The following is a 23,265-nucleotide window of genomic DNA, read 5'->3' as shown; positions in this document are numbered from 1 at the left end:
TTGAGCACTCGTTATGCATGTGATATTTCTAATGGAGGATTATCTGGTTTAACTTGCACGGCAGCATTTGAGGCAGGGACTCCTCGCTGTTCCTGCGATATATCAGCTCGCTCCGGGCCTTTGCACCTGTCGCTGATCCTGCCTGAGCTCTTGCCCCCTATCAGCAAGCCTGCTCCCTCGCCTCCTGCAGGTCTTTGCTTAGATAACACCCCCTCTTAGAGAAGCCATTGACAGTGTCCACAGGTCCCCCCCGCCACTTCGTTTTTCTCTGCTCTGTCACTGTCATCCTTTGTCATACTGTATGTTCAACCTACTTACTGTATTGTCTGTCTTTTGTTAGTGTAATAAGGATTTCTGTTTTCAGAATGGGTTCTGGGGCATAGGCGGCTCTCAGCGGGGATCAACTGAGTGAAAAATAAATGTACTGTCACCATAACCACTTTACAGGAAGGAGACGTTCCCAGATACCAGTTGGATGTTAACTCTGGATGGATCCAGAGCTCATCTGCATCTCGGGCCTCTAGGTCTTCACGACACTCCAGGGCCAGCACTTGGCCAAGTCCAAAGCCTTCTCTAGAGCTGCAGTTGTGCTAGGAAATAAGGAGCCAGAACTGCCTGCTCACGCCATTGAAATGTCCCCTTGACAATGGACTCAATAACACAGGGATTCACATTAATAGACGAGCTGTTTCAGCCCCTCCTCTGCTCTAGGCACTTAGTGTTTGAGATCGAACTCCCCAGAAGGAATGTACTCAGTTCAGCATGCAGGTCGTCGTGCTTGCCTTGAGCGGACCTACTGTGCGCCGCAAAGTGTGTGGGAAGCTGTGGAAACAGTCAGTCAGACCCGTGGCTGCCTGTATGTATCTACGCGAACTGTGCGTAGAACAGGTGCAGCCTGGGTTGTGTAGTGCTTTTCGGCGTCTCATTTCCTGTACTCGTCACAGCCTGCTTCCTCTTATTAACAGCGATATTGGAAAATGCGTGGGCTTAGGAGCTGATGAAACTATATTTGAACCTGGCTTTTGACTTATTGGCTTCTTAGTTGCTTGGTATTTCTGGGATATTATACGGAGCGGAGGTGATGGGCATCCCCAGCCCAGTGCCTGGAGCCTGGCAGGTGCCTGGTAGTGAGCTGCTGCCAGTGTTGTTAGCTATCAGTATCGTCATTTATTTCTGTTCAGCTTCTGAGTGGTAAGTTCCGTGCCTATGGGTGAACTGGAACTTAGTTTGGGTTTTAAAAAATCTACCCCAGGTAATGACAAGAACTCATTATTTAAGTGAGACCAGCCCTTGTGTTAGTCTCTGTGCCGAGTGCTCTGTTTTATCTTATTTAATCCTCACCCCAGTGCTGTGAGTTATTATTTATACCTACTTCACAGAAGGGTGCACTGAACCATAACGCCGTAACTAGGTTACCTGGCCAAGGTCGCGCAGCTCTTAAGCGTGAAGCTGATGTGTGGATTGATGCCAGGACCCTTACTCTGAATCTCTGTGGTCAGGTCCCCAGGTAAGCCAAGTATGGGACTTGGAAGGTACCTTGGAGCTTGCCATGATTCTCAAACCAGTCAAGGAAGCAACCAAAAGCCAGAAGATTGAATGTTTCAAATCCTGATGTGGCCCCTGCATAAGCATCCTGACCTTGAAACACGGAGCTCACATCTCTGAGCCCTGGTTTCTCCATTTATGGCAAGTGAAGAGATTGCCCTAGATGATATCCGGGGATCTTTCCCACCCCGGGGACCGCTGATCAGGGAGGTGGCTCATTGGTTCAGCAGGCCACAGGCCTCCCGGAGTCAGCCGCACTGTCTTTGGGGTCCCAGAGACCTTGGTGGAAATCCCAGCTCCCTTATAAGCTGTATGACCTCTGAGCCTCAGTTTTCTTATCTGTGAAATAAGCATGATCATCCCAATTTCGGGGGGGGGGGGGGCGCGTCCAGGGACTGAAATGAAATAACAGACGTGTACTAGTCAGGATCCCATCATCTTATCAGATAATTCAAGGTATTTTAATGAAGGGGCTGCTCATGGGGTGGACGGACAGCCCTGAGGGTGTCAGCCAGGAGGCTGAGGCACCAGCAACTAACCGGAAGCCATGAGCTGTTAGCAGCTCTGGGCCAAGAGGTATGTACATTAGTCTAATAAGGTCACTATGACTAAATACCATAGACCGGGTGGCTTAGACTGCAGAAATTTATTTTCTTACAATCCTGGAGACCAGAAGTCCAAGATCAAGGGTTGGTTCCTTCTGAGGCCTCTGACCTTCATGGGTGAGAGGGCTCTTCTCCCGCTGTTTCCACATGGTCGTCCCTCTGTGCCTGTCTGTCCAGGTGTCCTCAAGACAGGGATACCAATCCTCCTGGGTTAGGGCCCACCTAAGCACCTTTTTTTTTTTTCTTTTTAGCGCCGTACCCACGGCATATGGAAATTCCCAGGCTAGGGTCGCATCAGAGCTGCAGTTGCCAGCCTCCACCACAGCCACAGCAACATGGGATTTAAGATGTATCTGCAACCTACACCACAGCTCATGGCAACACCAGATCCTTAACCCACTGAGCAAAGCCAGAGATCGAACCCACATCCTCATGGATACCAGTTGGGTTCTTAACCTGCTGAGCCACAACGGGAACTCCTAATGACCTCATTTTAACACCTGTTTAAAGACCCTGTCTCCAAATATAGTCACATCCTGAGGTCCTAGGTGGGGTTAGGACTCCAACATATGAACTGGGGAGGATTGGGGGGAACACAGGTCAGCCCGTAACAAGATAGAGAAGAGATAATGCCTTCAGACATCGGTGAGAACTAGAGCCACAGAAGGTGGCTTCGCAGAGGAGGCTGCAGGTGACGGGAGGCGGGTGATGCTTCCAAGTGGAATCAGCCACCAGGGACCCCAGGCAATTCTGTCTGTGTTGGCCACGAGCTCTGCATACCTGACTGCTGTCCTTTCAGCACCTGCTTTTTTCTTTCTGTGAACAAGTGCATGATAAAAAGATATGCCGTGTGCCCCCCGGTATGGGTGCACTTGAAGTGTACAATTACCATAGGGGCCTCTTCTCCCCGCAGTCCGTTAGCTCCAGGTCCAGTCTAGGGCCATCCGAGTGGTCTCACCCTTCTTGGCGGCAAATGAGACATCATCTTCTGTCGTGAAGCATCTAGCTAGACTGGTAGGGAGATGCAGCCTCATTGCTTGTGTTTTTTATGGTTATTACTTAATGGATTTTATTACATTTATAGGCGTACAACAATCATCACAACCACATTCTACAGCATGTCCATCCCAAACTCTCAGTGCGTCCCCCCACCCCCCAACCTGTCTCCTTTGGAAACCATAAGGTTTTCAACGTCTGTGCGTCAGTGTCTGTTCTGCGAAGAAGCTCATTGTGCCCTTTTTTTAGATTCTACATGTAAGTGATAGCATTTAATGTTGGTGTCTCACTGTCTGACTGACTTCACTTAGCATGATAATTTCTAGGTCCATCCATGTTGCTGCAAATGCCGTAATTTCATTCCTTTTAATGGTCGAGTCATATTCCACTGTGTCTATGTCCCACATCTTCTTGATCCACTCCTCTGTCGATGGACATTTAGGTTGTTTCCATGTCTTGGCTATTGCAAATGGTGCTGCAGTGAACATTGGAGAACCTGAGTCTTTTCGAGTTAAAAATTAAGATCTCCATGCCAACAAGCCAGGCAGCACATCTGACTTCTGTTCGGGGAGCCGTTCTTTTTCAGTACCTGATAGAAAGCCTGTGGGTCCCTGGACCCCCAGGCAGGATCTGCAGCCCTGTCCTCGGCTGTTGCATCTGCCCCAGATGTTTCTCAGCATTGTAAGGTGCTCCATTTTGTTCTGTGGTCGCTTGAAGAACAAAATCTTGGACACTCTCTAGTTTTCCCCTATCCAGCTCCAGAAAATACTTTTTTCTTACTGAAAGAGACAGGCTAGAGAGTCTTTAAAAACTACCTTAACTACAGTCCATGTGCATCCAGCAGAAATGCATGCATGTGACACCAAAAGACATGGGAAGAATGTTCATAACAGCTTTCAAAACTGGAAACAGCCCATAGGCCCATTAGCAATGTAATGGATAACTGGGAGATAGCGTCTAATATAGGTAACAATGCAGCATGAAATAAACAGACTGCAACGACATGCAATATACAAATGGATTTCACAGACATAATATTGAGCCAAAAGGCCTTTCACCAAAAGGGTTCACACTGTATGGTTGAACATATAATTCAGAAACTGATAAAACTACAGAGAAAGAATTTGGGACAATGGCAGGACCGTGACAGCAGGACCATGGGAGTACATGTGACCGTAGTGGGGATTCTGGGCTGTTAGTGATGTTCTGTTTCTTGGTCCAGGTTCTCGTTACAAAGGTGATTTTGTGAAAATTCATCAAGCTCTGCTGTACTTAGGATCTGGGTACTTTTTAGAATATACGTGATACCTCAATAAAACATTTACTTCTAAAAGTCTTGTGGCTCAGTGGGTTAAGAATCTGACTAGGAGTTCCCGTCATGGCCCAGTAGTAACAAACCCTACTAGTATCTGTGAGGACATGGGTTCGATCCCTGGCCTCGCTCCAGTGGGTTAAGGATCCAGAATCACCATGAGCTGTGGTGTAGGTCATAGATGTGGCTCAGATCCTGCGTTGCTGCAGCTGTGGTGTAGGCAGGCATCTACAGCTCTGGTTTGACTCCTAGCCTGGGAACTTCTGTATGCACAGGTGCAGCCCTAAAAGACAAAAAAAAAAAAAAGAAAGAAAGAAAAGAAAAAGAATCCCATGAGAATGCAGGTTCGATCCCTGGCCTCGCTTCGTGGGTTAAGGATTCGACATTGCTTCAAGCTGTGGCGTAGGCCAGCAGGTACAGCTCTTATTCAATGCCATATGCCTTAGCCCTAAAAAGAAAGGGGAAAAAAAAAGAAGAGTCTTGGTGAAAAAGCATTGGCTAACTATCAAAACCCTTTCTGTTCTTAACCCTATCACACACTTAGCCGAATACATTCCGCCCAGTGAGAGGAAGATGTGTGGTGAAATTCTGTTCTCTTAAAGAACCGCTCCCCATGACGTGAGATCTGAACCCACCTCCTTTTGAGCCAACCTCGCTTGCCCAGGACACATTTCTCTCTATTTCAGTGTCCATAGCACCTCCAGACTCTTAAGACCAGAGCCCACTGCGTTTTCCATCTGTGGCTACCTGGTGCCTGGTACATAGACACCCCTTGATAGATACTTACTGAATGCATGACTGAGCGACTGACCATGGCCTTTTATAAGGTCCGAGCTGCCCTTAATGCTCCACTCTCCACACTTTGGGAAATCCCATTGAAGTCAAGGTAGGCTTCAAGTGGAAGGATTCTGCTTTCTCTCTCTGATAAAGAGCTTTGGAGAAGGAAAACATCTATACAGCAGAAAGGAGAACCTTTTCATTTATATGATCAAAAGTGAGTCCTAGGTAAAATCAGCAGGGGATTTTAAATTAAGCGAATTTTAATAAACTCACTTTCTGTTGGGTCATCCTGCCTGAGAAGAGAACTCTCGTGCTTCCAAGCAGAGGAGAGGAAAGTCGAAATGATGTGACCCATGGTCATAAACCCTTCTGGCCTGAGAGCCAGCATCTTCCCAGAGCCTCCTACATAGCCGGCTGCTCAGTGCCTCTTTAAAGTTTTGTTTCTCTGCTTCCAACCAGCAAAGCCACAGGCCATGTTACAAGGAACAAGTCTGCATTTCCATCTGTCAGCCTTTGCAGTGCAGGTGGAGAGCTGAGAAGATGTAGACGGAAGCCAGAAAGGACTGCAGTGAAGGGAAGAGCAATATTCTCCCAGCTTCCTAGGGGAGATCAGGGAAGAGTCCTAGTAAATAAATCTAGAAGGTGTTGGATGTGGTAACCACCTTTGAGATTCGCCATGCCCATCGGCCAGTCCAACACTGTTCAACTTTATTTAACCCACTGTCTCCTAAACTTATTTAGCTTTGCTGACCCAGCTTCTCACAACACCTGTTAGCATCCTGCAGGATGCTGGGGAACCAACACTGGGGGAAATGCTGAGTTTAGGAATAGATTTAATCTGAAACCTGCTCTGAACGGATCTGAAGGCGTCAGGTTGCCACTTTGGACCTCAGTTTCTTCTAAATTTAAAAGGTACGTGGTCAGAATTGACCAAGCCCTTTCCAGCTGTACTCTTGAGCTTGGCCAAGGAATGAGAGCCGACGCCATGGATAGAAAGAAAATAGCCACAGACTCTCCTGTGAAACAGCAGCTTTTTAGGGTATTGCCTTTGCCAAAAGGGTTTTAAGGGGCTCTCCTAGCCAGCAAGAGGTGGCACAACACAGGCTGAGAGGTTAGTTGTAGGCTCGGATGCAGAAAGAAGAGGAATTCTACACCGTTCAGAAGGCAGGGTTGACGTATCTTAGCTCTGAAACGGTGTGCTGATTTAGATTTGTTTGATTCCAGGGAGTTCCCCTTGTGGCTCAGCAGGTTATGAACCCAACTAGTATCCATGAGGACACAGGTTCAATCCCTGGCCCCACTCAGTGGGTTAAAGATCCGACATTGCTGTGAGCTGTGGGCATAGGTCACAGACATGGCTTGGATCCTGCATTGCAGTGGCTATGGCGCAAGCTGGTACCTACATCTTGGATTCGACCCCTAGCCTGGGAACTTCCATATGACACAGGTGTGGCCCTAAAAATAAATAAAAAGAACAACAAAAAAAAAACCTTGGTTGGCTCCAGCCAGCTACCCGTGCTCCCTTCTACCCGTGCTCCCCACCTGTGCAAGCAGCAGCTTCAGCCACACAGGGCCTCTCTGCTTTTCCTGGCCTTGTAGGCTTGGTTTCCCCCAGGTTCTGACACATGCCATCTGGTTATGGCCTGTCATCTTTGCTGAGTCTTCCAAACGTTCACTGATTTTTCCTCCAGGAGCTCTTTGACCTGTTTTGGCTTTAAGCCATTGATTCATCCAAGTCTCACCATATTTACTTGTGGGCGTTTAACACACGCACACACCAGGAGTCAGCGTGAATGGTGCGGCTAAAAGACCTCAGGTCAAAGTGGGGTCCCAATTTTGCCATTTACCAACTGTGTGCAAGCCTCAGTTTCTCCATCTGGAAAATGGGGATAATTCCACTGACCTGGCAGGCTTGTCATAAGAATCAGAGGTCCTCTAGGTAATGCACCTTGCCTTTAGGATACAGCAGTTGCTTAACAAATAGCAAGGGACAACCACCAGTGTTGTCACCATGTTTCGTGTCTCCTCCCTTTTGCATCTGCATTGGTAAGAATTGATATCGGGCTTGGTTTTAAAAAGGCAGTATTTTCTCTTTCCTCCCTGCACCTGCATCCAGCTTCCCCTCCCTGCCATGTTGGCTACCAAGCAATTACTACATATGCAGTTTGGGAAAAAGAAGCATTGCCCTCTGATCCACAGATGAAACGCCCTACCCATGGACCAGATGTTCACTGGAGAAGCCTTTGATTTTTAATTTATTTATTCATTTATTTATTTAGTGCTGCTCTCTAAGCTGCCAGCACAGCGGCTGAAGGTAAGGCTGTGTGGGCCCAAGCATCCCAGCCAGCTCCATTGGGAGGGCCTTTCAAATGCAAGGCTTGCTGCCTCTGTGCCAAGTGCTGGCCTCTGGGGCAGAGGGCTTGCTCCACACGCCCAGACTCCAACAGCAAGTATGGAAATGACACATCCCATAGCAGCCAGTGCCAGGCAGAGGCCAGAGTCAAGCTCTTTGGCACCCCTCTCTCCCTGACAGCAGGAAAGCAATGTCAACGTCTGTCTTGGGGCCCATATTCCAAAGCCCAAACTTTGTCGTTTCAGCTTGAAAGGGTCCAGGGTTTCGGGAGGAGCCATTTTCATCAGTTTGACCAGTGTTTACTTTACAAAGCTTGTTGCCACATGGCTGTGTACACATAATTTGGATTCATTCTGGTGAGAGTCAAGCAGATTCTGTGAGTCATATCTAGGCACTGCAATGAAGTCATGTATCGTTTCTCTGTTATTTATAAGCATCTCTGCATCACTTCTATTCCAAAGGCCTCACAGTCATTCATCGGGGTATCTTCTTAGCACCATGGGAGTGGGGTCAGTATGTGTTGGGTTGTTTTTTGTTTGTTTGTTTTGCCACACCCACGGCGTGGGGACGTTCCCGGGCCAAGGGACGGAGCCCACCGCTGCTGTGACAATGCTGGATCCTTAACCCACTGTGCCGCAAATACACCAATAAGTGGTTTTAGTTGCATTTTCCTTAGGATTGTTTTCCACCTCTTGTACAATCTGGGTACAAACTTCCAACCCTTGGAGAAAGCAGGCAGATTCTCTTACAAGTACATATTCATGTGATTATATGTAACACCTTAAACAGACTCTTGAGCTGCTTAAGAACCTAGTTTATGGAGTTCCTGTTGTGGCTCACTGGGTTAAGAACCCAACGTAGTCTCCGTGAGGATGCAGGTTCTTTCCGGGACCTCGCTTAGTGGGTCAAGGATCTGGCATTGCCTTGAGCTGCGGTGTAGGCACAAAGCGATTTTTAAGACTTTTAGAAAGACCAGTGAATTCAGACTCGTGGATGAAGTATTGAGCTGTGGACATTTTTTCTCAGTTACTGTATCTCAGGTCAGCAATGTGAAGTACTATTCCTACTGTTCTAGATGCTTTTTTTTTTTTTTTTTTTTCAGTGTCATGGGCTCTTAAGGTAGGAAATAATAAATCATATGCCAGATACTTTTTTTTTTTTGTCTCTTTTGTCTTTTTGAGGGCCTTATCTGCAACATATGGAGGTTCCCAGGCCAGGGGTCCAATCGGAGCTGTTGCTGCCAGAGCCACAGCAACGCGAGATCTGAGCCGCGTCTGCAACCTACACCACAGCTCATGGCAATGCCAGATCCTTAACCCAGTGAGCGAGGCCAGGGATCAAACCCGCAACCTCATGGTTCTTAGGCGGATTCCTTTCCGCTGAGCCACGACGGGAACTCCCCAGATACTTTTTTTTTTTTTTTTTTTTTGTCTTTTGTCTTTTTGTCGTTGTTGTTGTTGTTGTTGCTATTTCTTGGGCCGCTCCCGCGGCATATGGAGGTTCCCAGGCTAGGGGTTGAATCGGAGCTGTAGCCACCGGCCTACGCCAGAGCCACAGCAACTCGGGATCCGAGCCACGTCTGCAACCTACACCATAGCTCACGGCAACGCCGGATCGTTAACCCACTGAGCAAGGGCAGGGACCGAACCCGCAACCTCATGGTTCCTAGTCGGATTCGTTAACCACTGCGCCACGACGGGAACTCCCCCAGATACTTTTAAAGATGTAATTTTTAAGTTTTTATAATCGTCTTGGAGTTAATGTGGGATTGTCCCCATATTACAAATAAGGAACTGGGGCTCAGCATCCCAGTGGCTTTTTTCCAAGAGATGTTGTAAGAAGTGAGAATATCAGGACTCAAACCCACAGCTGGTTTCCAAGTCCATCCCGGTTTCCACATTCCGTATGGCTCCCTTCTGTGATGGCTACAAAAATGCCTGTGTTCCCGGAATTCATATGGCAGAAGGATATGGAGATGATTATTGTACAAATAGCCTGTGGTTAATTAAATATTTATGACCAATGACAAACAGTTTCGCCCATGCCGGGCAACTTTATGTGGCCTCTTTTCAGTTTTCTTCTTTGGGAGAAGAGGGGAAACGGGTCATGTCCTTTTCAGGTCTGCTGTTCAAATGCAGTGGAAAGGGCAGTTCCCGTCGTGGCTCAGTGGTTAATGAATCTGACTAGGAACCATGAGGACAAGGGTTCGATCCCTGGCCTCGCTCAGTGGGTTGAGGATCCGGCATTGCCTGTGAGCTGTGGTATAGGTCGCAGATGCAGCTCAGATCCCGTGTTGCTGTGGCTGTGGTGTAGGCTGGTGGCTACAGGTCCGATTAGACCCCCAGCCTGAGAACCTCCATATGCCGTGGGTGCGGCCCTAAAAAGACCAAAAAAAAAAAAAAACAAACAAACAAACAAACAAATGCAGTGGAAAATATCCCTGGCCTGATGGCCATTCACAGCCCCGAGGGGAGAAGTCTGGCTTGACCTTCGAGTAGGCAGCCCTCTGCATCTTTTTGGTTTCAGTTTAGACATCCATTGTTTCAGGAAGCATCGCCCTAAGGCTTCCCCTAGCCCCGGATCGCACTCCACTCCCCTGTCCCCGGCTCCCGAGGTTCCTACCTCGAATCGCATCTGTCACTGTGGTCTTCTCTTGGTTACCCATCTCCCTTCCCTGTTCGGCCTGGCTCCCCAAGAATGGGGACTGAGTTTTATAAACCACTGAGTCCCTAGTTAACCCAGCGAGTAGAACCACAGGAGGTACTCAAAACATACCTTTATTTTAAATTGTGTGTGTCTTGTATCTTGACTTGTGTATCCACTGCAGCGTGCACACCACTGAACTATTATTTCTACCCATCACCATGCAGGTGACCCATTTTGCCCTCCCCCTCACCCCCCTACCCCTCTCATAACCACTACTCAGTTCTCTGTAGCTGTGTGTTTGTATGATGTTGTATACGTGAAACATATGTTACAGACCAGTGTTGCCTCGATAATGTTTGTAAGCAAAGAAAATGAATCATACAAGAAATAGCTTCTGGAGTTCTGGTTGTGGCTCAGCAGGTTAAGAACCCAACATGGTATCCGTGAGGATGTGGGTTCGATCCCTGGCATCGCTCAGTGGGTTAAGGCTTGGACATTACCGTGAGCTGCGGCATAGGTTGCAGATGAGGTTTGGATCCAGCATTGCTATGGCTCTGGTGTAAGCCAGCAGCTACAGCTCTGTTTCAACTCCTAGCCTGGGAATGACCATGAAAAGATTTAAAAAGAAGAAGAAGAAGAAGAAAGAAATAGCTTCTGGATGCAGAACCCGTGATGAAGGCCAGACAGAGCCCCCACCCCAGCGGTTTGCTTGACACGTCGGGGGCGGCTCACCTATGGCTGTGAGCAGTGCTTCCTGGAAACCCTGGCTCCTGCGGGCTCAGGCTGGCCTCTCTTGGCCAAGTGCGTGTTTGGCATTTTTGTCTGACTCAAGGCAGACTTTCAAAATGTCACAATGTTGAAGGACATTGTCCCACCGGCTGCTGGCATGGGAGACAACCCGCCTTCATTAGTTCTGCTGTTCTTAAGGCGAAGACCCCTTTCCAGGCAGGGCAGTGGGAAGCACTTGCCTGCATGGTGACACTGGACAAGACACATCACTTCGCAGGCCCTCACGTCTTCACCTGTCCAAAGACTGCAGTAACGATCGGCCTGCCTTCTTTCTAAGGGTGTCGTGACGTCAGAAGAGACGGCGAAGCTCTGAAGGGCGGAAGCTGAGAATGAAGTTCATCGTCCTGGTGACATGTTTGCTCATCTGTTTTGTTTGATTGGGGTCTTGAGTCTTGGTTGAGTCAGGGGTTGGTGCAGTTAGTAAACATTATAGGATTCTGAAGAGGAAATCAAGCTGGGCATCCGCTTGTCAGTTTGCAAAGAGGTGCTGGAGGAGTTGCCTGGTGGTTCAGTGGTTAAGGGCTAAGGATCTGGCGTTGTCATTGCTGTGGTTGGGTCACTGCAATGGCACAGGTTCAATCCCTGGCCCGAGAATTTCCTCATGCCTCGGGCATAGCAAAAAAAAAAAAAAAGGTGTTTGAATGGCTGATGGTCATTATGCCAATTTTGCTTGAAGGACTGATCTGGTGAAAGAGAACAAATAAATTGTGGCACGACTTAGAGGGGCCTGGCTGAGGAATGATGGTTTGTTCTTTAGACTCCTGAGATGCTGGAAGCCTTTGATTTTATGAAGTGATGTGATAAAGCAGTGTTTTAGGCTGGCTTTTCTGAGAGACTCGGTCGTGGTCACTCCTGCACTGGCTCCCACTTGTCCTCAGCAGGACTCCCCCATCAGTGTGGTGCACCTAGGTGACAACATGGGCCAAAACAGATCCACTCAGCCCTGGGGCACCTTCCTGAGACCTGGGGTGCGGGGGGACACCCAGGTCAGCCCTTCCTGCCATAAGCAGCTTCCACCACATCCCTCAGTGGGTTAGAAGAATTTTCTGTGAAGGCAATGACACGAAATGCTGGCAAGCCACCTCTTCTGCGTAGACTCGAGGTCCTTCCACCTCCCTCCCCTGCTTAATTGTACGAGCTCACACCCTGGCACGTGCTCCGAAGCCCTCCAGCTGTCCCACACTCGAGTTCCTGCACAGCCCAGTCTTGTCACCTGCCTTTCTCTGGGTCATTTCCTCTGACACCCCCACCTCGTCTGCCTGACCCCCTCCTGGCCCAGGCCTCCCTCCTCTGCGTCTCCTCAGTCGGTGCGTATTCCCAGTTTTGCAGGGATTACAGTGGTGGGTGTGTCTTTGACAGAAGCACTTGGCAGAGACGGTTTCACACTCAGTCAATATGTGCTGAATTAATTAATATTTTCCTTTTTTTGTTTGTTTTTTGTTTTTTGTCTTTTTAGGGCCACACCCAAAGCACATGGAGGTTCCCAGGCTAGGGGTCGAATTGGAGCATAGCTGCCGGCCTACGCCAGAGCCACAGTAACTCGGGATCTGAGCCACATCTGCGACCTACACCACAGCTCACAGCAACGCCAGGTCCTTAATCCACTGAGCGAGGCCAGGGATCAAACCCGAAACCTCATGGTTCTTAGTCGGCAGGAATTCCTGAATTAATATTTTCAATAAAACCCATGAGATTGGGAAAAATAGAGAAGGAAAAAAGTACAAGTCTGTTTCAGTTAGTGTGCACGTAATAGATGCTCAATAAATGTTGAATGAGCGAGGAAAAAAAGAGATGGGACAGGCAGGTTTTTTTAGTCACACCCACGGCATGCAGAAGTTTCCAGGCCAGGGAGTTCCCATTGTGGTGCAGCAGAAACAAATCTGACTAGTATCCGTGAGGATTTGGGTTCATTCCCTGGCCTCGCTCAGTGGGTTGGGGATCTGGCGTTGCTATGAGCTGTGGTGTAGGTTGCAGACACGGCTCAGATCCCAAGTGGCTGTGGCTGTGGTGTAGGCTGGCAGCTGTAGCTCCAATGTGACCCCTAGCCTGGGAACTTCCATATGTCGCAGGTGCGGCCCTAAAAAGCAAAAAAAAAAAGGGAAGTTCCGGTGCCATAGCAGTGACACTACCAGATCCTTAACCCACTAGGCCGCCAGGGAACTCTGAAACGCAATTCAAACGTGAATTCCATGAGGCTCCATCATGGCCTGACTGTTATATAAGAGAGGAGGAAGATAGAGCAATTTGAGATGTTTCAGGACAAATAGTTCCATCAATGTAGCAGTCTTTGTGCAGCTGGAGGTTGTACCCCAGCTAAGCTCTCAGAAGTGTGCCCACTGAATTGGGTCTAGGATGTTTATTGCAAATTGTTTTTAAAAGCAGAAATGTGGGAAATGGCTGAAATGTCCTTCAGCACGGGAATGCATAAATACACCGTGGTATCGTTATACAGCCAATAAAGAGATTCCAGTGAATAAACTAGATATTGACATCTTCTCTTGGTTAAATTTTTTTTTTTTTTTTTTTGGTCTTTTTAGGGCCACATGCAAGGCATATGGAAATTTCCAGGCTAGAGGTCGAATTGGAACTGTAGTAACCGGCCTGTACCACAGCCACAGCAATGCGGGATCTGAGGCACATCTGCAACCTATACCACAGCTCACGGCAATACCAGATCTTTAACCCACTATATGAGGCCAGGTATTGATACTGCTTCCTCATGGATCCTAGTTGGGTTCATTAGGATGAGCCACGATGGGAACTCTCACTTAGTTAAATCTCAAAGCCATAAAACTGGGTGAAAAGGTAAGGTATAATAGAAAATACGTCCTATAAAACATACCAAAAACACCATGTAATGTTTATTAATCTATGCATAGGGAAGAAAAATGAAAAACAGGCCAGGAAATGAAACCCAGTCAATCTGGGACACTGGTTCTCCTTGGGGAAGGGAGGGCTGGAATGAAATGGAGGAGCCTTTCATTTGACTGGGACACTTTATGAAAAGCAGCAAATGTGGCACTATATAAGCATTTATTAAGTCCAGGTGGCGGGTATTTGTTGTATTAGTTTCTGTACTTTTGTGTTGGTTTGAAATTGTTCACACTTTTAAAAATTACATTCAAAGCAAACGAAGGAGCCGGCTAGATAATTGGGAGAATGACCCCATGTTGTTGCCTTTGGTCTTCCATCCTGGACAACTCCCTCTTTTTAATTAGCCTGGAAAGAGGGTGGAATCATACCTGCCACTTAGGATTCACCAAGTCTTAAAAGCATCACTTCTCAGCTCAGTCTCCAGAGGCTGATGGATCTGCTCTTGAGGCCTCGAGAGGCTTCAAAATGTGCATGAATATCTTTCATCATTGTTTACACTTCCAGACCCCACCTCTCATTTTCTCCCGAAGACTGGAGCATCTATCCTTAATTCTAAATCTCATTAGAAATAGTTTCTACAAGAAGATTTAAATGAAATTCTCTTTCACATGTGTGGCCGGAATCTGTTTTCCCAAATCTATCACTATAGCCTCTTATTTTGTAACTCTGTAAGTTTTTCATTCCTTTCTCCTCCCAAAAGAAGTAATCAAATAATACCCTTGGGGTGAATTTTCTATTTCTAAAATTCCTTCTGTGTTTGAGGAACACTTTCAGTGCTGTGCTGGACTCAAACCGCTCCAGTCTCCCCAGCTCAGGAGGGCCAGTTGTGCTCATCTCGTCCCCACTGCTTGTTTGATGACATCACATCAGTAGTTTCAGATCGACCACAATGGAAGTGTTTACACCAAGGGAATTGCTCTGCTATCTAGGTTTTCGAGGTTCTTTTCCCCACTTGAGAGCTGGTGGTTAAAACATTTACCAGCCTACCACTAGGGGGCGCAGCAGTTTTCTGAGTTTGCAGGGCAATTAGCATTTTCCTCATTTTGTACAGGTAGAAACCAAAAAGTCAGAAAAGAAAAAAGTCTTGGTCTCAATCACAGAACTCCAGAGAGGCATCTGGGGGGCCTCTTGTCTGTGTGGTGTAGCTGAAGAAGCACTGGCTTTGGAATCGGGCAGATTGGAGTTTGAATCAGGTGGATCTGCTCTCATCCTGTGCACCCTTCTTGAGTCTGACCCAGCCCCCCACCTCAGTTTCCCCACCTACAAAATAAGGATGCCAGTATCGAGCTTCTCAGTACATGAAAACTCTAACAAAGCACAAAGGAGATGTGCCATAGAGGTAATTTGCCCTTCTGGGGTACAAATTCAGATCTCTGTGTATCACCCCATTCTTCCTATAACCTATATATAACTACATGTATATATTCACACATATGTATTCTCACACACGCACACACATACATATAATGATTTCAATTCTACCTGACCAAGCACCTTTCACTAGATAGTTAATATCCTTTTTCTTCAAATATATGCCCCTGGAAGAAGTTAAAAAGTCTCAGTGTTGACATTTATGTGTGATTTGGGGAATCAGTTTCTTTCCAGCGATCTGAGATATGTATGTACTAGATATCAACTGAGATCATTTTTCAACAGCCTGGAATTTTCTCCACGGACTGTTCTGCTGAGCTAAGCTTCCTGAAGAGGATTGATTTGGGAGCCCATGGGTGCCACAATTTCATCCACCAAATTAACTGCAGTGGCCTGCAGGGACATTGTGCTGGCTGTTCGTGTTCTGTGCCCTGTCCTCACTCTGCAGGCTCTCACCGACCCAAGCGTAGACGTTTGTTCCGAAGCCACGCAGCTGAGCCAAAATCTTTCTCTTTAGACGTTCATTAGTTAATTAATTTTTACCTGCATAATGCCTTTGGTTGTTTTGACATTTTTAAAAATAGAGAAGTGTATACAATGGCAATTTCCCTTCCTACACAAACCCCCATTCACTCAGGTTCCTCCTTATAAAAGTGAACCCCAAAAAAGAAGGTGGAGAGGAGGAGGCGGAAGCAAGCAGCCTCTGAGTCTTAGTTTCTCAGGAACCCAAAGGCTCTTGGCGCCCATCTTGAACTCCCAGCATCAGCACAACTTTGACCATAGTTTATATCTGCATTGATTGTGTTGGGCCAAAGGAGGCTATTGAAATCAGGGATGTGCAACGAGCTCATGTAGTTTGTCAGTAAGTGCAAAGCAAATGGGCAAAGACAGACCCAGAATAAAGTCAGAAAGGATCTGTTTTTTTCCATGAAGATAAACAGCACATGTTGCTGGCATTAGCTAACCCGAGGTAGGTCACGGTATATCTGAGAAAAAAAAACAAAAGAGAGAACCTGTACTTGTAGGGAAGTACTGTGGGTCAGGTGCAATACTAGGTTTTTTGGGTGGTGTTTTACGTGTGTGTGTGTGTGTGGTGGTGGTGGTGGTAAAATATAACATAAAAATGCCATTGTAACTTTCTTCAAGGCATCTTTAAGGAACAGTTGGAGGTCCCTGGTGGCCTAGCAGTGAAAGATCTGGCATTTTCACTCCTGTGGCTTGGGTTTGATCCCTGGCCCAGGAATTTCCACGTGCCACAGGCATGACCAAAAAAATAAATAAGTGTAGAGTTCAGTGGCGTTAAGTACATTCACATTGCTATGCAACCATTGTCCCCATCCATCTCTGGAGGATGCTGGACTCCTTGGCCCGTCTCCCTTGGCCCTTGAAGCGGCCAGTGAGGTCTGTATTAATGTTCTTCTTACAATAAGGGTATTGCGGGGAGATGGTTTAATATCTCATACCGAGTACCTGCCTGAGCCTGGGGTTGAACTCTGGTGTGTTCTCCGAAACACACGGATTGGCCTGCCCAGCTCGCCCTCTCTCACTGTCATTTTTTTTTTTTTCTTCCCCCTTCTCTTCCACTCTATTCTGTTGTCCAGGGGTAATCCTACTGCTTCTGGACAAGCTGCGGAAGATGAAGTGGGAGCAGATGTGGAGGCTGACGGCAGAGCGGGAGCTGATGGGCATGCTGTCCACATCCTTAGCTGACCAGGTAAGTGGCCCACTGAGAAGGCACGGTGATTCCCAAGCAGCCTGGTGCTCTGTCTGCGACCTGCAGGTGGCTGGGTCAGCATTGTTTTTCCAGCTGTCGTGGGACTGTTCACCTGGATAGATCTGCCTGGTCCTTGCCGGCCTGACAGCAGCACCCTCCCCTTCGTTCATCCCCTTATTCATCCGTGTGCTTGTTCAGAAGACTTTCCCCACCTACTGTTCCTGCCAGGGACAGGGTTCAGAAATAGGGTCACAGAGGTAACGGAAGGCCACCCTCCCGGGCCTCAGAGAGCTCATAGTTGATGGAAGCAGACTCCTAAGTCAACCATAATTCGCTGTGTTTGAAAAGGAGGTTGCCCTCTGCATGTGGGTGAGAGGACCCCCCACTGAGATGCCAGAATAGGCTGAGATGCATTTCCCAGACAAGATTCTCTTTGCCTTTCTGGTAAATGGGGTTGTATAAAGCAAAACCTTGTGCTTAGATCCTGTACCATGACTCCATCCTCAAGGGCAATGCATTTAAATAGAAGGGACAGACCTCCTTGGCTGGTGAAACCAGCTTTTAATCCAGGCAATCTGAGAAAGTCCATGAACTCCACCAAGCCCTTAACATACATTCATATAAACCCCATTTCTCATTCTTGCAATGAAAGGCAGGGACCTGAGCCTTTGACCTTGAATCTATCAGGGTCACCTATTTGGAGATTTTGCGTTCCCCATGGTAGAAGTGGCCGCCTCGAAATGTAAAGATGATTTCTCCGAGTTTTCTGCATTTTACCCTTTGCTGTGCCGCCCAAAAACAAGCTCATGCTCCATGTTTTTGTTCAGCATTCGATTGTCTGATTTGTCAAATTCTTGCCAAGTTTTCTAATCCAGAGGAAATAAGAAACCGTCGGGTTACTTTACTCTTTTTTCTTAGCGTTGTTTTAGTCAGTATTTCCCAAGCAGCCAGAAACTAATTTCCTTTTTCAGACATGAGGTATGGTCTAATGAATGAGTTAAAAATTACCCAGGTAGCTGTTTTAAACCTGAAGGGAAGCTTGTCCTCCATCGTCGTATTTCAAGTCAGGTCACAATGACTTGAGTGTGTCCCCAAAAGCCAGCAATTGCACGTCCCCGTCCAATGAGGATAGTTTATTCAGCCATCTCTGTCTGCAAAGGCCCATAATTCACCTCCCGGCACCACCTGTCAGCAGCTAGTTAATAAGTATGGCCGGGCTGGTGCGAGAGCTTGGAGAAGAACTGGAAAGAGGTAAAGCCTCCCTAGAAAAGTCAGAGCTGGATTTGGACGTGGGGGGCGCATCCACAGGCGCCCTGGCCCGTGGGACTCCCGGGTGCATCCATCACTGAGTCTGCCCAGAGCCCCAGGAAATGCTGCCGAAGCAGGATCTGTCATTTGTCTCAGCCCCTGAATGAGCACAGCAACTTGTCATCACACTGTTTCCTCTCCAGGAGGCTCAGAATGGATGACTCGGGGCCCCTCGGTGAGGTGAGAAGAGGGATGGAAAAGTGACTTCATTTATTAGATGCTGGCTTGGCTGGAAAGGACACTCCCCGTCTGCCCCCACGTCCCTTGGCAGGACGGTGCTTGCTGCGACCAGCAGGACCCGTGAGCTTTAAGTCAGCGTGGGGCGCTGCCCCATCTCTATCTGAACATGATTGCGTGGTTTCTAGCAATAAAAGGCGAGGGCCCTGCCCCGTGGTGCAGGCCAACCTATGCTCAGAGCAGGAGGCTCAAGAGAGATTGCACAGAAGATGCGGTGCCTGGAGAGCCAGCCTCACAAGCTGAACCCACCTGACTGTTTTAATTGTGTTTCTGGCTTTTATCCCCCAGGATATTTTCAACGCTGTCATCAAACAAAACCCCTTCCTTGTGTATCAGCTCCCCTGCTTCTGGAATGTGCAGCTGTCGGACCACACCCGCTCCGAGCAGTGCTACAGAGACGTGTCTGATCTAAAGGTAGAGTGAGGGGGGCCCTGGTGGGCATCTTCTCACCCCCCTCACCCCCAGCTGGGATGAGGTCCCCATGGAGACAGAGGGAAGCTGGATGGGGGTGATTGACCGGGAGCTTTGTGTGCAGCGTGGTGAGAGAGAGAAGGGTGCAGAAGTGCAAAAAGGATGTGCTTTTCTTCTTTGTTTTGTTTTGTTTCCCTCCCCGCCTTGTTTGGGCTTTCTGGGAAGCATACGGCCTCCCCGCACAAGAGCCACCTTGTGTGGTTATTCTTCCTGCCACCTGCTGCTGGCTGTTTTGGTTCCTGTCAGCTCCCCAAATCCAGTCATTCCGTTCAAACAAAAACATTTATTGAGGGCCTACTCTGTGCCAGGTGCTGCAGATATGGGTGTGCATAACTTCTTTTCTGCTGTCAAATCCTTATTGGCATAGAGGAACAGAGAAACATGTAAGGAGATAAATGCAAAAAGAATGTGCTATGATGGTGGTGGATGAGGTGAGCTACTAGCATAAACGGCTTATTCTACCTCGGAGAGAAAGGATGGTGACAGAAAAGCTCTCAGGCCTCTAGGTACCAAGCACAGTGGTAGGGCCTGGCAGTAGATAGATGAGGAAGAGGTGTATCAGTCACCCACTGCCACAGATAATGCTGTGTAACAAGCTATTCTAATAGGGGCTTAAATCATGAACTGTGTATTTAGTTGATGAGTTTAGAGGTTGGCCGATGGTTGGCCGATATTCACTGGCTTAACCAAATGTCTGTGGTCAGCTTCGGCTGGGGTGACTGGTGGCTCGGGCAGCTTGGTTCTCCTCCAATAGACCATCCTGGCTTGTTCTCACGGCAAAGCAGAGGCAGAAGAGGAAGTCCTCACACACACAAAGAAACCCGAGTCCTTGTTGCTGATATCCTTTTAGCTAAAGTAACTGTATTAGAATTCCCTACCCATCGTAATAAAGGCATGAAGAACTGGCCTCAGCTATTAAATGACTGATGAATGATTTGAACCCAGGCCTGTCTGACACCAAGTGTGTTTGCCCTGTGGCTGTAAGAGAGAGGAATTAGATACATGCATCCATCGAGAGTTTTATTTCATTGAAAATTTATATCCAGTGCCCAGGTGACAATGTGGTAACCACAAGTGCAAATTTTAAAAAGGAAAGAGGGATCCAAACCTTGCTTTTCTTTTTTTTTTTTTGTCTTTTTTTTTTTGTTGTTGTTGTTGCTATTTCTTGGGCCGCTCCTGCGGCATATGGAGGTTCCCAGGCTAGGGGTTGAATCGGAGCTGTAGCCACCGGCCTACACCAGAGCCACAGCAACGCGGGATCCGAGCCGCGTCTGCAACCTACACCACAGCTCACGGCAACGCCGGATCATTAACCCACTGAGCAAGGGCAGGGACCGAACCCGCAACCTCATGGTTCCTAGTCGGATTCGTTAACCACTGCGCCACGACGGGAACTCCCAAACCTTGCTTTTCTAATCAGTCTTTTCTAATTGGCTTCTGGTCTGTGTCTGCGTTATGTGCATATCATGTCTTATTTGTAGCCACACTCTACATGGAATTTTGTACTCTTCCATTGCTTAGCCATTCCTGTCTCCTTAATTGTTTTCAAAATTTCGTAAATATAAACTGTGTTGTAATGAACAGTTCAAAGTTCACACCTTCTTGGGAGTGAAATCACAGAGAAAAGAAAAAGAGGACTTTTCGTAACACACTTTCGGTTCATTGCAAAATACGTACAACAGAAGTGCCTGCGTTATTCGTTCTTTCAGTCAGCATCTATGCAGTTCCTTCAGTATGTCATGTACTTGTTAGCCTAAGAAAAATGGATGAAATGCATGGGAATATTTCCAAGAATATCATGAACTAAAAGTTCAAAGGGGAGGAAAATAAAACCAACCCTATAAAGAAGACCTAGAAATGTTGCATGAAAAATGTTAATGTTTTGAAAGCATGGTCTTATAAAGTACATGGCGTAAGCAGAGGCCAGGAGACAAAGACAAAGTGCAGCTCCAGGAGGATTAGCAAAAACCAGCTGCATCTGACGTTTGCTGGATATTTGCTGATCCTTGGTGGCTAGGCGCCTGTTTTAAAGGTAGGTAACTATATGATTATTTTCCAAAGAAGGGAATGCTTTCATGAACTGGGAAAACAGACCTAAACCAAAATCAGGCAAACCGTATGTCAAATCATTCTCTTGGAATGCTGTGAGTAGGAACCTGGGCTGCAACAGGAAAAAAGACAAATAGGAGACCCTGGCGTAAAGTCAGGATCCATGCAGAATGATGTCATCAGTGGATAAAAAGTTTAAAATCCCATGGTGTCAAGGATACAATAGAGGCTGTTGCCTGTTTCATTCTTTGCTTTTGGTGGAATAAGGAAAAAATGCTTCTCCTGAAAATTTCTCATTTCAAGCTCATGTGTATATATTATTTAGGGGGCTAAAATTGTATGTGTGGGGCAGAAATATAAAGGAAAAAATGAAAAAATTCCAAACCTCTGTAAGAAACAAACAGAGGTCTGATCTGGAAGAATATTCTTAAAAACAAGACTTCAGAATTTTTGAGTGTTTGTGTGGATCTTTTTAAGGCCACACCTACAGCATATGAGATTCCAAGGCTAGGGGTCAAATTGGAGCTGTAGCTGCTGGCCTACACCACAGCCACAGCAAAGCCAGATCCAAGCTGCATCTTTGACCTACACCACAGCTCACAGCAACACCGAATCCTTAACCTGCTGAGCAAGGCCAGGGATCAAATCTGTATCCTCATTCCTTTCCGCTGAGCCATGACAGGAACTCTAGGACTTCAGAATTCTTTAGGTGGAGTTTCTACACAAATGAGTTCTCAATCAGTAATCACTGAACACACAAGGAAATAAACTACCATGAGAGAGGGCAGAACTGCAGACTATAGAATTAAATCTCAAAGACTGCCTGTATTACTCGCCAAGTATGAAACATAAGTGTTTGTATTATGTAAGAAGTAAAAAAGGATATTGAAAGTAGGTGGAGGAATAAGAGATTCTCAAAGATAAAAAGACCTATTTAGATCAACTAAGACTTTTATAAGTGAAAAATATAACTATTTCAATTAGAAATTAATGTGTTACAGCAGTAGATTAAACCCAGCTAAAGAGAGATTTAGTGAGCAGGAAGAGATACCTGAAGAAATTACCCAAAAGATAGCACAGTGGGGAAAAAAAAAAAAGAGAGATAGAAAAACAGAGTGAAGTTAAGATATTGGGATCTGTCTGATTAGATTGTCAAAAAAGAGATAATAGAGAAAATCGTAAGTGAGGCATTGTTGGCTAGGATGGTGAGTGGGAATTTTTCAGAGCTGTTAAAAGGTATTCATAGATACAAGAGGGATTATATTTTACTAAGCAGTGTAAATAAATAGAAAGTCATATTTAGATCTGCAGTAGCCAGAAGGAAAAGACAGATTTGCTACAAAGAAATTCCACGTGTATAGTGAGAGTTCCAACAGCAGTGGAAGCCAGAAATGAGTAGAAAGAATATCTTCAATGTGCTAAGAAACAATAATGACACATTGTATACCTAGCAAAACATCATTCAAGCATGAGAGAGGAATAGCCTGATGAGTAAAAACAGGGAGACTTTATCACCAACCTACTTAAACAAAGAAACTTCCAAAGGATGTACTTTTGAATCCTTTAGAAAATGATTCTGGATTCAAAACAGAATATTGGACAAATTAGAAATATGATGGAACTCAACAGTTTCTAAATAATAGCAATAATATAATAATACAATTTGTTGGTTTAAAAAGTTATACCTGGAAGTTACCTTCATGGCTCAGCAGTAAATGAACCCATCTAGGATCCATGAGGATGCAGGTTCGATGCCTGGCCTCACTCAGTGGGTTAAGGATCCCAAGTTGCCCTGAGCTGTGGTATAGGTAGCAGATGCAGCTTGGATCTGGGTGTTGCTGTGGCCAGGCTGGCAGTGTAGCTCCAATTTGACCCCTAGCCTGGGAACTTCCATATGCCATGGGTGCAGCTTTAAAAAGCACAAAAATAAAAAAATAATTAAAAAAATTGTTATACCAGAAATATCAGAAATGACATCACATGGCGATATACATTAAAGTACTCTGAGACCATTATTTTGTTGAGGGTGAAACAGTAACTGTAGCCACTAAGCTAGGTATACTTGCTAACCTTTCAAGGTTTAGCTCTAAAAAAATTGGAGAAAGGGGTGGGATGGAATGGAACAAGAAGCAAAACAACCAACCAAATACATCAATCATGTAAAAGAAAAATTAGAATACAAGAAAAGAAAAGAGGAATGAAAGCACAGGAAAAG

General features: G+C 46.5%; 1 protein-coding gene across 2 annotated transcripts in view; it reads left to right on the top strand.

Annotated features, from left to right (window-relative positions):
- LARGE1 (LARGE xylosyl- and glucuronyltransferase 1) overlaps nt 1-23,265 on the top strand; it is a 588,827-nt gene that overhangs the window by 480,748 nt on the left and 84,814 nt on the right. For both annotated transcript variants that reach the window (XM_021081477.1, XM_021081478.1), the window contains exons 8-9: nt 16,873-16,985; nt 18,819-18,944. In XM_021081477.1, the coding sequence (XP_020937136.1) occupies nt 16,873-16,985; nt 18,819-18,944 (239 nt within the window). The remainder of the gene's footprint in view (nt 1-16,872; nt 16,986-18,818; nt 18,945-23,265) is intronic.

The sequence above is a fragment of the Sus scrofa genome, unplaced genomic scaffold (assembly GCF_000003025.6).
Source record: "Sus scrofa isolate TJ Tabasco breed Duroc unplaced genomic scaffold, Sscrofa11.1 Contig1878, whole genome shotgun sequence".
NCBI lineage: Eukaryota > Metazoa > Chordata > Mammalia > Artiodactyla > Suidae > Sus > Sus scrofa.
The sequence above is the reverse complement of the archived record's forward strand: the minus strand, read 5'-3'. Positions and strand labels throughout refer to the sequence as shown.